The sequence below is a fragment of the Nanorana parkeri genome, unplaced genomic scaffold (genome assembly GCF_000935625.1).
Source record: "Nanorana parkeri isolate BGI_ZX_2015 unplaced genomic scaffold, ASM93562v1 scaffold5, whole genome shotgun sequence".
Classification (NCBI taxonomy): domain Eukaryota; kingdom Metazoa; phylum Chordata; class Amphibia; order Anura; family Dicroglossidae; genus Nanorana; species Nanorana parkeri.
In genome coordinates, this window is record NW_017306273.1 from 5,514,936 (window position 1) to 5,528,966 (window position 14,031).

Consider the following 14,031-nt stretch of genomic DNA (forward strand, 5'->3'; position numbering starts at 1 on the left):
GTTGTGTTTTATTTCTGGGTTTACATGGAGGGACAATCTGGAGACCATCCCGCTGACCCCCATGAGTCCTCAGGGAAGAGATCTGAAGGATTTGCTGAGAATTAAACCTCCCGCACCGCCAGTGTGACACCAAAACAAATATCAAGCTTGCGGCCGACGGGTAAACACAGACCTGATGTGATATATGTCTTGAGACTCTTACGGATTGGTTTCCATAGCAACAATCAGCCCGGGAGCCATACACACTGTGATGCATTGACGCACTTTGTCACCTGACCGCGCAGGCAGTCATGAATCTAGTGCCCCCCATCTTTATTAGCATGCTGGGCGATCCTGAAGCACGAGCTCGTTACTCTAGGACCCGCAGCGTAAGTGACAACATCAACAATGGGTTCATAGCGATGATGTTGAAGGGGTCACATATACCAGACGATTGGAAGAGTAGAGGATGTTACTGGGCGATAAAAGAGACAACATAACACCGCCACACTATGCAGTTCAGCGCTGGAACTTTTTGGGCCCGATGACCCTGGGAGACCTTCCTTACAGGCAAAACAGAACAAATGGTCACCGGCACTCCAAGTTTCCTTCAAAACAAAATCCTTTAAATCATTCTAGCAGGTCATATCACTGTGCGTGGCAACGTTTCGGAACCTGTCTGGTCCATTCATCAGGCAAACAAAATGATATCACTTTTGTTTGCCTGATGAAGGGACCGGACATGTTTCAAAGGATTTAGTTTTGAAGGAAACTTGGAGTGCCGGTGACCATTTGTTCTGTAACTGCAGACTCTTCCCCTGCTGCCCCCCCTCGTACCTCCACTGCTGCCAGGTTGCTTCTGTGCTGCCCACTCCTCTGCTGCTGCCTCCTGTCTCCTCTTGCCCGGCCCGTTCCTCAGCTGCTGCCTCGAGTCTCCTCTTGCCTGACCCCATTTCCGCCTCAGCCACGCCCCCTTTCAGACTCGGCCTCGCCTCCCTTGCGCCTCGGCCGTGCCCGCCTCGACCACACCCTGTGCTTCCGCTGCCGCCCAGTTCCTCCCCTGTATTCCAGTGCAGTACAATTTTTTTTTTTATGTGCATACCGCTTTATTCTGAAGTAAACTTTGTCTGTAATGCTGCATTTGTGTATTTTATTTTAAATAAATGACGGTATTATTATTTTTTTTAATACTCTATCCGATTAATCGAAGTTAATAATCGGCTAACTAATTGATTATGAAACTAAACGTTAGTTGCAGCCCTACGGTTTACATCACTTCGCTGCCACGAGGCAGGTTGCAGTGTGTTGCATAAAAACGCAGACATGCTCCATTTTAACTCAACACACCAGAGCTCATCTGAACTCACGGGCTGCCTCTGGTGCGGTGCAAAAAAATGAATAAAATGTCAGTTTAACTTTTCAATAAAGTTGTTTAACAAGGTAAACCGTGCTTTGGGTTTTACCAACGTAAGGTACTGCCCTCCGCTGTCCGTACGCAAGGCACTCCAGTTGGCATGCCAAAGAGGCTCATATTATATTAGGACACAGGCTGGGGTGGACAGGCCGTAACAGACCAAGCTGTCCAGCAAATGTTTCAGTTACAGGGACTGGGACGAACCATATAAGACTGACAGGGGTGCTTACAGCGGGCAGCTTTTATTCCTAATGTAACTAGAACTGCTTAGAAAGTGTCAGCTGAAGTTCAGCTTCAGCTAAACTGTATCCCATTTATACATGAGCAAAGGACACGTGAGAGCAAAGTCTTAAAGCAGATATATAGACATCTCAAATACATATATTTTTACTGTTTTACCTGCCAAAGCATTTGTGCTTCTGTACAGCCAGTCCTGTAATTTACACGCATCTGCCGCTCTGCGCAGCCAAGGCAGGTGACAGATTTTCTGGCTCGGAACTGCATTTTTTTACGTCACCTCGTCTCCTGCAGCAATACATCAGCACCATCACCTCCAATCAGCAGAAGGATGATCCAGGGAGTAGTAAGCTAAACCAAGAACTACCAAAGTGATCTGGCTGTAAAATGTGTATGCAAACACCGGCCGTAGATCATTGCAAGTCATTTAGCAGGTAAAAGAGCAAACATACTGCTCATGTATTCCAGCTGCCTATTGAGCTGCTTCCCAGAGTTCCTTTGAACCCCGGAGATAAAAAGCACTCCATTATTGTACAGCAAATAAATGGCCGCAAACAATCACACATCAAAGTCCCGATCCCTCAATGCTGATCGCCGTGTTGGCATAGATCACACAAGTTGGAACGAGCCTATTAATTTGCTAAATCATTCCATGAGTGTTGATGAGCTTGTAACAGAACTCAGTCTGGTCATAAAGGCTAAAAAAAGAAGCCAAATGTTCTTCAGAAAGCATGACAATGAAGGATTTGTCCCCATTCATCGCTGTACAGTACATTGATCAAACATGTCCGATTGCTGAGCTACAGAAGAGGGACAACAACCTCTTGGCAATAGGACTTCCTGTCATTATTAAAGGGATACATGTTGATGGGTTACTTTGTGATAAACCCCGGGGTCAAACTGTTATAATGTAATGATCCTTTAAAATAATACTCTGAGGTCCATAAAATGATTATTGTTTAGATAATGTACTTTACGTCTTACGTTCCATCAGTTACTCAAAACACTTCAAGGGAAAGCAGAGTATCATTTTATGTGAGTTATTATTACAGTAACTTACATTGATTTTTGATAATGTTTTTACATGTTTGAATGCTCGTTCTCCCTTGTTTTTCTATTGTAATAAATAATCAGCATTCTAGATTAACAGAGCAATAATGGTCAACTTTTCTGTCACGGTGGCCTCAAGTTAGGGATTGTTGGAGAATGGGGTCATGCTATAGGAGTTGTTGGAGACTGGGGGCATGCTATCGGGATTGTTGGAGACTGGGGGCATGCTATCGGGATTGTTGGAGACTGGGGGCATGCTATCGGGATTGTTGGAGACTGGGGGCATGCTATCGGGATTGTTGGAGACTGGGGGCATGCTATCGGGATTGTTGGAGACTGGGGGCATGCTATCGGGATTGTTGGAGACTGGGGGCATGCTATCGGGATTGTTGGAGACTGGGGGCATGCTATCGGGATTGTTGGAGACTGGGGGCATGCTATCGGGATTGTTGGAGACTGGGGGCATGCTATCGGGATTGTTGGAGACTGGGGGCATGCTATCGGGATTGTTGGAGACTGGGGGCATGCTATCGGGATTGTTGGAGACTGGGGGCATGCTATCGGGATTGTTGGAGACTGGGGGCATGCTATCGGGATTGTTGGAGACTGGGGGCATGCTATCGGGATTGTTGGAGACTGGGGGCATGCTATCGGGATTGTTGGAGACTGGGGGCATGCTATCGGGATTGTTGGAGACTGGGGGCATGCTATCGGGATTGTTGGAGACTGGGGGCATGCTATCGGGATTGTTGGAGACTGGGGGCATGCTATCGGGATTGTTGGAGACTGGGGGCATGCTATCGGGATTGTTGGAGACTGGGGGCATGCTATCGGGATTGTTGGAGACTGGGGGCATGCTATCGGGATTGTTGGAGACTGGGGGCATGCTATCGGGATTGTTGGAGACTGGGGGCATGCTATCGGGATTGTTGGAGACTGGGGGCATGCTATCGGGATTGTTGGAGACTGGGGGCATGCTATCGGGATTGTTGGAGACTGGGGGCATGCTATCGGGATTGTTGGAGACTGGGGGCATGCTATCGGGATTGTTGGAGACTGGGGGCATGCTATCGGGATTGTTGGAGACTGGGGGCATGCTATCGGGATTGTTGGAGACTGGGGGCATGCTATCGGGATTGTTGGAGACTGGGGGCATGCTATCGGGATTGTTGGAGACTGGGGGCATGCTATCGGGATTGTTGGAGACTGGGGGCATGCTATCGGGATTGTTGGAGACTGGGGGCATGCTATCGGGATTGTTGGAGACTGGGGGCATGCTATCGGGATTGTTGGAGACTGGGGGCATGCTATCGGGATTGTTGGAGACTGGGGGCATGCTATCGGGATTGTTGGAGACTGGGGGCATGCTATCGGGATTGTTGGAGACTGGGGGCATGCTATCGGGATTGTTGGAGACTGGGGGCATGCTATCGGGATTGTTGGAGACTGGGGGCATGCTATCGGGATTGTTGGAGACTGGGGGCATGCTATCGGGATTGTTGGAGACTGGGGGCATGCTATCGGGATTGTTGGAGACTGGGGGCATGCTATCGGGATTGTTGGAGACTGGGGGCATGCTATCGGGATTGTTGGAGACTGGGGGCATGCTATCGGGATTGTTGGAGACTGGGGGCATGCTATCGGGATTGTTGGAGACTGGGGGCATGCTATCGGGATTGTTGGAGACTGGGGGCATGCTATCGGGATTGTTGGAGACTGGGGGCATGCTATCGGGATTGTTGGAGACTGGGGGCATGCTATCGGGATTGTTGGAGACTGGGGGCATGCTATCGGGATTGTTGGAGACTGGGGGCATGCTATCGGGATTGTTGGAGACTGGGGGCATGCTATCGGGATTGTTGGAGACTGGGGGCATGCTATCGGGATTGTTGGAGACTGGGGGCATGCTATCGGGATTGTTGGAGACTGGGGGCATGCTATCGGGATTGTTGGAGACTGGGGGCATGCTATCGGGATTGTTGGAGACTGGGGGCATGCTATCGGGATTGTTGGAGACTGGGGGCATGCTATCGGGATTGTTGGAGACTGGGGGCATGCTATCGGGATTGTTGGAGACTGGGGGCATGCTATCGGGATTGTTGGAGACTGGGGGCATGCTATCGGGATTGTTGGAGACTGGGGGCATGCTATCGGGATTGTTGGAGACTGGGGGCATGCTATCGGGATTGTTGGAGACTGGGGGCATGCTATCGGGATTGTTGGAGACTGGGGGCATGCTATCGGGATTGTTGGAGACTGGGGGCATGCTATCGGGATTGTTGGAGACTGGGGGCATGCTATCGGGATTGTTGGAGACTGGGGGCATGCTATCGGGATTGTTGGAGACTGGGGGCATGCTATCGGGATTGTTGGAGACTGGGGGCATGCTATCGGGATTGTTGGAGACTGGGGGCATGCTATCGGGATTGTTGGAGACTGGGGGCATGCTATCGGGATTGTTGGAGACTGGGGGCATGCTATCGGGATTGTTGGAGACTGGGGGCATGCTATCGGGATTGTTGGAGACTGGGGGCATGCTATCGGGATTGTTGGAGACTGGGGGCATGCTATCGGGATTGTTGGAGACTGGGGGCATGCTATCGGGATTGTTGGAGACTGGGGGCATGCTATCGGGATTGTTGGAGACTGGGGGCATGCTATCGGGATTGTTGGAGACTGGGGGCATGCTATCGGGATTGTTGGAGACTGGGGGCATGCTATCGGGATTGTTGGAGACTGGGGGCATGCTATCGGGATTGTTGGAGACTGGGGGCATGCTATCGGGATTGTTGGAGACTGGGGGCATGCTATCGGGATTGTTGGAGACTGGGGGCATGCTATCGGGATTGTTGGAGACTGGGGGCATGCTATCGGGATTGTTGGAGACTGGGGGCATGCTATCGGGATTGTTGGAGACTGGGGGCATGCTATCGGGATTGTTGGAGACTGGGGGCATGCTATCGGGATTGTTGGAGACTGGGGGCATGCTATCGGGATTGTTGGAGACTGGGGGCATGCTATCGGGATTGTTGGAGACTGGGGGCATGCTATCGGGATTGTTGGAGACTGGGGGCATGCTATCGGGATTGTTGGAGACTGGGGGCATGCTATCGGGATTGTTGGAGACTGGGGGCATGCTATCGGGATTGTTGGAGACTGGGGGCATGCTATCGGGATTGTTGGAGACTGGGGGCATGCTATCGGGATTGTTGGAGACTGGGGGCATGCTATCGGGATTGTTGGAGACTGGGGGCATGCTATCGGGATTGTTGGAGACTGGGGGCATGCTATCGGGATTGTTGGAGACTGGGGGCATGCTATCGGGATTGTTGGAGACTGGGGGCATGCTATCGGGATTGTTGGAGACTGGGGGCATGCTATCGGGATTGTTGGAGACTGGGGGCATGCTATCGGGATTGTTGGAGACTGGGGGCATGCTATCGGGATTGTTGGAGACTGGGGGCATGCTATCGGGATTGTTGGAGACTGGGGGCATGCTATCGGGATTGTTGGAGACTGGGGGCATGCTATCGGGATTGTTGGAGACTGGGGGCATGCTATCGGGATTGTTGGAGACTGGGGGCATGCTATCGGGATTGTTGGAGACTGGGGGCATGCTATCGGGATTGTTGGAGACTGGGGGCATGCTATCGGGATTGTTGGAGACTGGGGGCATGCTATCGGGATTGTTGGAGACTGGGGGCATGCTATCGGGATTGTTGGAGACTGGGGGCATGCTATCGGGATTGTTGGAGACTGGGGGCATGCTATCGGGATTGTTGGAGACTGGGGGCATGCTATCGGGATTGTTGGAGACTGGGGGCATGCTATCGGGATTGTTGGAGACTGGGGGCATGCTATCGGGATTGTTGGAGACTGGGGGCATGCTATCGGGATTGTTGGAGACTGGGGGCATGCTATCGGGATTGTTGGAGACTGGGGGCATGCTATCGGGATTGTTGGAGACTGGGGGCATGCTATCGGGATTGTTGGAGACTGGGGGCATGCTATCGGGATTGTTGGAGACTGGGGGCATGCTATCGGGATTGTTGGAGACTGGGGGCATGCTATCGGGATTGTTGGAGACTGGGGGCATGCTATCGGGATTGTTGGAGACTGGGGGCATGCTATCGGGATTGTTGGAGACTGGGGGCATGCTATCGGGATTGTTGGAGACTGGGGGCATGCTATCGGGATTGTTGGAGACTGGGGGCATGCTATCGGGATTGTTGGAGACTGGGGGCATGCTATCGGGATTGTTGGAGACTGGGGGCATGCTATCGGGATTGTTGGAGACTGGGGGCATGCTATCGGGATTGTTGGAGACTGGGGGCATGCTATCGGGATTGTTGGAGACTGGGGGCATGCTATCGGGATTGTTGGAGACTGGGGGCATGCTATCGGGATTGTTGGAGACTGGGGGCATGCTATCGGGATTGTTGGAGACTGGGGTCATGCTATAGGAATGGTTGGAGACTGGGGCCATGCTATAGGAATAGTTGGAGACTCGGGTCTTGCTAAAGGGATTGTTGGAGACTGGGGTCTTGCTATGGGAATTGTTGGAGACTGGGGTCATGCTATAGGGATAGTTGGAGACTGGGGTCATGATATAGGAATTGTTGGAGACTGGGGGTCACGCTACAGTATATTAGACAGCCATAGACTGGAGTAAGTAGAGGTGAGGTCTTTGAGCCCCTAAAATGCATTGCCTGTTCTGAGTTGTCATTTATAAACCAATACAATTGATACAAGTCTCTGGACTCTCAGGCCCCATTCACACCTAGGCGTATTGTAATATGCGCGTCTGTCGCGCGACCGTCACCCGTTTTTTTTACCGCGATTCCAAAGGCTACTTGGCTGTATCCCAATGGAAAACGCCCTACAAAACGGCCCAAAGTAGTCCCGGGACCTTTTCAGGCGTGGGCCGTTTTGTAAGGCGCTAGGGACGGGCGGAAATACGCCTAGGTGGGAACGAGGGCATTGACTACAATGCTATTTATTTTTTTGACCGTTTTGTAGCGCGTTCGTCGAGCGTAGGACGCGCTACAAAACGGTCAGGTGTGAACGCAGCCTCAGACTGTTTGGCGCTCTCAATAGACATTATACACACCAGCCACAGACCGGAGTCACGTTACATGTGAGTGCTAGAGATCATTGCTGTTAGAAACCCCTTACAAACCAAGACGCCCACGTTTGGTCTCACTTCAGCCCCCTTAACAATTACATGTGCCACACTGATATTTATCTTGGAGAGATCTTTTTTTTTAAGAATCAGAGAAAAAAAAAACAAACATGTAAAGAAAAGTAAGCTAGTGCAAAAGAAATAAACCAAATCCTTTAACTCCTAGAACTCAGTCTAAAGAATTGTCTTTCCTTCACAGGCCTGAGTAAGCACTTAAACAACATAGAGTCTACTGCACGGGCCCTGAGGGCCACACAATCAGTGTCAATGGGCTGCATGCTGCCCCAGGGCTACAGGTTTTGCACCAGGGCACTAGAGGGTGCTCTCTTCAGCCTCATTCACCCTCCCTCCTTAACATTGAGATAAGCCATCAGCCACACAGACGGTGTATTGTTTTCAATAGGTCAGCCAGCTCAAAGACTGGCATTGTGGGAGGGACCAGTAAAGCACAACCATTGTGCAGCACTGCAAAGCAGAAAGCAAAGCCTGTGTATGTCATAGCAAATACGGGTGCCCCATGTACATATATTCACACAATCTATAAATAAAAAGGTTTTCTAAAACATTCACACACATTGAGAACACTGTTCACATCAAGCCAATTTCTTTTCTTTTTTTACTAATACTATATATAAAAAATAATTGAAAGGGCTGAACATTCTTCTAAGGAGAATAGGGCTTCAGTTTAAAAACAAGCGCAAGGAAAAGTATCTGATTTGTCCACATCGGCTGGCTTCCATTGTACTGATGGGAGTCAGTCAGTGAAAAATGTTAGAATTGTTGGGTGGATACATAAAATATTCTCCTTTTCTTCAGATTTGAGAGAGCGGCAAGTTTTATGTTTTCAGAGGAAGTATCAGCTCGTTACCTGGTCTGCCGTTAACAAAGGCTCCTCGTTGATCCCGGAATCATTTTCACTCTTTTCATTCAGCTCCTCTTCCTCCTTCTCATGGAACTGGAATGAGATGACGGAACCTTTTTTATTCAGTGTCTCCAAGTGTTCATGGCACAACAATCCTCAGTACAACGGAGCTATTGACTATAACCCAAACCATCATTTACAGAAAAAACAAGATTTTTATCTCCGTTTTATGTTACGTTTTTTGTATGTTTATGTTACGTTTATATGTTTATGTTACGTTTATATGTATATGTTACATCTATATGTTTATCTTACGTTTATATGTTTATGTTATGTTTATATGTTTATGTTACGTTTATATGTATATGTTACGTCTATATGTTTATCTTACGTTTATATGTTTACGTTACGTTGACGTTACGTTTATATGTTTACGTTACGTTTATATGTTTACGTTACATTTACGTTACGTTTATATGTTTACGTTACATTTAAATGTGTACGTTTATATGTTTACGCTACGTTTACATGTTTACGTTACGTTTATATGTTTGTGTTACGTTTATATGTTTACGTTACATTTAAATTTTTACGTTTATATGGCGTTTATATGTTTACGTTACGTTTATATGTTTACTTTACGTTTATGTTACGTTTACATGTTTATGTTACGTTTATATGTTTATGTTATGTTTACATGTTTATATGTTGTGTGTATATGTCAGAGCTGTGTTATGCACAGCTTGATTCCTTGTCACAATATATCTAATCTAGAAGAAAATACACTAAAAGCTACATACTAACAGACTCCTGTCACTCATGTTTCATTTAGTGCAACCTGTAGAACTGCCAAAAAACTACAAGTCCCAGCATTCACCATGAAGGGCAATGATCAGAAAAGTTGTCTGATATCTGCTAGAGGCCCCCTGGTTGTCAGACACGGCTACACTGTAATTCTTATTGCACGCTCTCTGGCAATAACTGTATTATAATAATAGTGTTCCTATAACATTGAATTGCTTGTATTGGATATAAATAAATGTTAATTTCATTTTTAAGAATGAATTTAGAGCATCCCATTACTTTAACCCCTTTCTGTCTGCTCAGCAATAACACGATTTCAAGATCCGATTCAGCGTCTGCTCTTCCAGTAAAAGGTTTGTGTTTGCAAGGTCAGCGTGGAAGAAATTTCCGGCTCTTACACGAGAAATTCGGCTCATTACATCCCATTTGCAGAATTCCCCCTTGAAATGTGAGTGTCTGAGAGAGCAATCTAGAGAGAGCTGGCAATAAACAACATCTACATTATGCAAACATGACTGCCGATACACCTGAGATACGGACTGCTGTCTCATGAGGCTACATTTACAAAGCTGGATCCTTCCTCCATAAGTAGTCATGGTAGTACGAGAGTACCCGGAGTACAAGAGACCTGGCTCTTTCTGTATACCTGAAGCTCTTCCTACTAGGAGGCCAGAAAAACTGTAAATTACCCATAAACTTCACTTTATACTTCTCATTTCACCCAACAGTGTCTGAAAAGTCAGTTGCAGTTATAACAGTCCTAACACACCCTTGCTATAAAGAGCCAATGGCATGGCTGGGTTCCTGAGAAATCTTTGTTCAGTCTTATACCTACCTAGGTAAGGATTTATTTAGGGTCTCCTGGTGCAAAGGACTCACTCACATACATCAGCTCTGACAACCTGAACTTTCACTGCTACAGGATACCCCTTCAGTAGACTTTCGACAATGACAAAAACTGAATGTGCATGTGTGGGTGGTGTGGCAGTGCGTGGTAATGCCAGGGTGTCTTTTGGCAATATAGTCACCCAGGACTTTTCAGCCAGGGGTGCTGAGCAGTTCCAAAAAGCACAAACATTTACTGGGAAAGAGCTGGCTTTGCAGTTCTTCCCAGGTTTTCCGGATTTGCAGAGAGCTTGACTTGGCTGATATATTTATGTCGGTTTTTCCTGGTGCCCTCACCTAGGCACGCAGCATGATATAATGATCTGACGAATCCACAATTACATCTCAAGTCAGAGAAGCGATGTCAGGCAGCTAGAAGAGTAGATCTGATACTGTCTCTAAGCTCCGTGATGCAATTATAATTGTACAAGTGAAATTAGCAGTGGGAGTGAATAAGATAGAGACATAAGATAGAGACTCCTTAAAGTACATCAGTAGATTTCAAGCCATTGATTGAGGTTCAATATAAAGGAAAGATATCGGGGATGAATATCAAGCAAAGCAGTTTACTGTTGAAAAGACAATTTTATGAGACTGGAAGAGGAAATGATCGTTTCTATAGTAACACACGTGGACAATGACGTCAGGGGATGCTCTGATCAGTTATAAGTTAGATTTAGTACAGAGTCCAGATGGCTGTGGCACGGGGTGTCCTTGATTTAGGGGTGATGCAGGGATTGATTTAATAGCATGGTGCAATGTTCAGCGGTGTGTAGCAAAGCAGAGCAACTGATCCCAGAGCAGCCTGCAAGCCAATAATACTAGTAATAACCTTTTTATCTCATTCTGCAACTGCTGAGATTTTCTATATCTGCCAAAAATATAAAAATGTAATTTCCTTGCAAACACAGCAGCTGATTGGTGTGCACATAACACCCCCAAAGATCTCAATTCCTGTGACTGGCTCACTGTATTTCCGATACATCTGTACAGAGGGGAAGTCACATTTCAGGCATCCCCAGCACTGTCCTTAGGTTTAATACATTAAACTTTTCATCTTTAGTGATAATTTGTCAACACATCTGCACAGGTGTTGTGCATGCAATGCTTCCCTTATAACACTGCATGGGCTGATCAATTGATTATAGTAGACAGACCCTCCCACTTAGCATTAGGAGTTATGGAATTGGCCTGTCTCAGTATCGCCAGAGCCCACGCAGTTAAGAATTTGCACTTAAGTTTGCCAAAACCGCTGCAATATGTATATTCAGCCTGGGCAGGATTGAAAATAGGGTTTTCTTGTAAAGCAGGGGTAGGCAACTTTGGTCCTCCAGCTGTTGTACAACTACAAGTCCCATGAGGCATTGCAAGACTCTGACAGCCACATGCATGACAACCACAGGCAGAGGTATGATGGGATTTGTCATTTCATTGCAGCTGAAGTGCCAAGGTTGCCTACCCCTGCTGTAAAGGAACACAATACTCAAACTAGTCTCTAGTTCAGAGAAGAACTAATTTCTCATTGTTCTTCAAGTGAAGACACAGGCCTAAACAATATTATACTACAAGTGATAACAGCTACTGAACCATCATGACTGGCTTTTGGCTTTTTGCTCTTTCCCATAATTCCTTGTAATTGCAGACAAGCCAATCTGCTATGGCTCGTATTAAAGACAGAGTTACCATATGCCAGACAGAGAGCTGCAAAAAGCAGAGTCAAGCTTTTATAACACTGTAATAAAAGAAGATTCCCACCGTGCTAAAACCCCTTCTAAACATCTGCAAGGCTAGTTCGCACATAGCACCTTATAGTTGGCGCAGTTATAAAAACTGTTGACAGGTTAAGTCAAAAGGTGGACAAAATTATATGGAATTCAGGAGCCAGTCTGTCCAATCCAGGAGCCAGCAAGATTTATTTTGGAGGAGCCAGCTCCATTGGCAACAACTAGAGAAAACCTATAAAGTTGTTCAAGTAGATCCCATCGCACTCCTGACCGGATATAACCCAAAATAATGGGTGGTTGCTGAGATGACAGCTGATGCCTCTGCAGATCAGTATCACGTAGTAGTAGAAAAGTCACTCGCACTCCAATGAGAATTTCAGTCAATGTTCTTTATTGACAAAAGAATTGTCACATCGTATAGCAACGTTTTTGGAACCGTATAGGTCCCTTCCCACACTTTGTATGCCTGAAGAAGGGACCTATACGGTTCCGAAACGTTGCTATACAATTATTTTGTCAATAAAGAACATTGAGTGAAATTCTCATTGCGAGTGACTTCCTGTGCTACTCTTCGAGTGACTTTTCTACTACGTGAAACCTATAAAGTTGGGCACCAGCTATCATTTTTAAGACTTGACGACCTGGCTCCTGGGATTTGTCCAGGCCTGGCCAAGTTCTGCTGTCCAAGGCCAATAAACCCTGATTGCAAGCTGGAGTTAAAATAGCAAGCCCTCTATTGTGCTTCACACTCCTAACCAGCCTATTAGGTCAGATGAATTAAGAAGTCTAAAGATGTTCGAAGATCTGAGATGACAATCGTCCAACCCAGCTTTTGCTGGTGGGGGATTACTGAAAGAACGGATTAGGAAACGTATCCTGACAGCTACTACTTCCTCCCTATAAGATGGTGGCTGCAGCAGTTCTCCTTCTACCTGCTCCTAAATCCTCACTTCTCCATTGCGATAAACTTGTACATTTGGCAGGTGGCAAAGATTTTTTTGTGCTGAGCAACCACTAATCTCTGAGTGCAGAATTACCCATTGTACAGCTTTGCAGGCCCAAAAAAAATAAGTTGGGCTGAGTTTTTGGCTCTTCATTAGTTCATTACGGGTACTGCTATGATGACACTTGCACATTTATTTTAACTCCGGCCCTCCATTTGTTGTATTGCAAGATTGTGGCAGCCACACGTATGACTCCCAGGGGCATAGGCATGCTGGGATTTGTAGTTTCACCAAAACTTAAAAGTGCCAAGGTTTGGCTACCCGTTCAATTAACCATTTACATATCAGGCCTTACTCTTAAAATCTTAGTGACAATAAAGGATAATATCCCCCCCCCCCAAAATGCTACTGTAAGGACTTACCTTAAATGTTGCCTCTTGACCCAATCACCTTCTTCTTTCCTGTAGTTTTCAGGAGTCCCTCCAGCGCTGGTGCCGGTCCCTGATCCAGCGCTGACTCCTGTCTCACGGAGTCTGTGTGGGTGCACGCTGCTGCATTGACTTACCCTGTGTCTCTCCTTGTCTCCCGGCCGAAGATCTGTACTGCGCATGCGCCCGCCCCATGATCCTTTGCGGCCGCCTGAGAGTTTTCAGATCCTCGGATGGGAGACACAGGTAAGTAATAACCCTTTGTAAACTTTTTTTTAAAAATGTTATTGCATATATCTATTGCTTGCTAGCAGTACATATATGCAAAAACACACAAGGCTTTAATGTCACTTTAAGCCCCATCTTTGGCCGTACCCAGTACATACACAATAGAACCACTTTGGATGGAAGCGAATGCAAGAGCCGCAGTGCTAAGTACTAATCTGAGAGAGCATTGTGGCTGGATAATAAACAATGGGAAACAAAGCAAGAAAACAGAAGACAGACAAACACATGTAGTTT

The 14,031-nt window shown here is 46.9% G+C and overlaps 1 protein-coding gene across 4 annotated transcripts in view; it reads right to left on the reverse strand.

Annotated features, from left to right (window-relative positions):
* Positions 1-14,031, reverse strand: part of FEZ1 (fasciculation and elongation protein zeta 1) — a 49,522-nt gene that overhangs the window by 15,212 nt on the left and 20,279 nt on the right. For all 4 annotated transcript variants that reach the window (XM_018552600.1, XM_018552593.1, XM_018552579.1 and 1 more), the window contains exon 4: positions 8,731-8,817. In XM_018552600.1, coding sequence (XP_018408102.1) covers positions 8,731-8,817 — 87 coding nt within the window. The remainder of the gene's footprint in view (positions 1-8,730; positions 8,818-14,031) is intronic.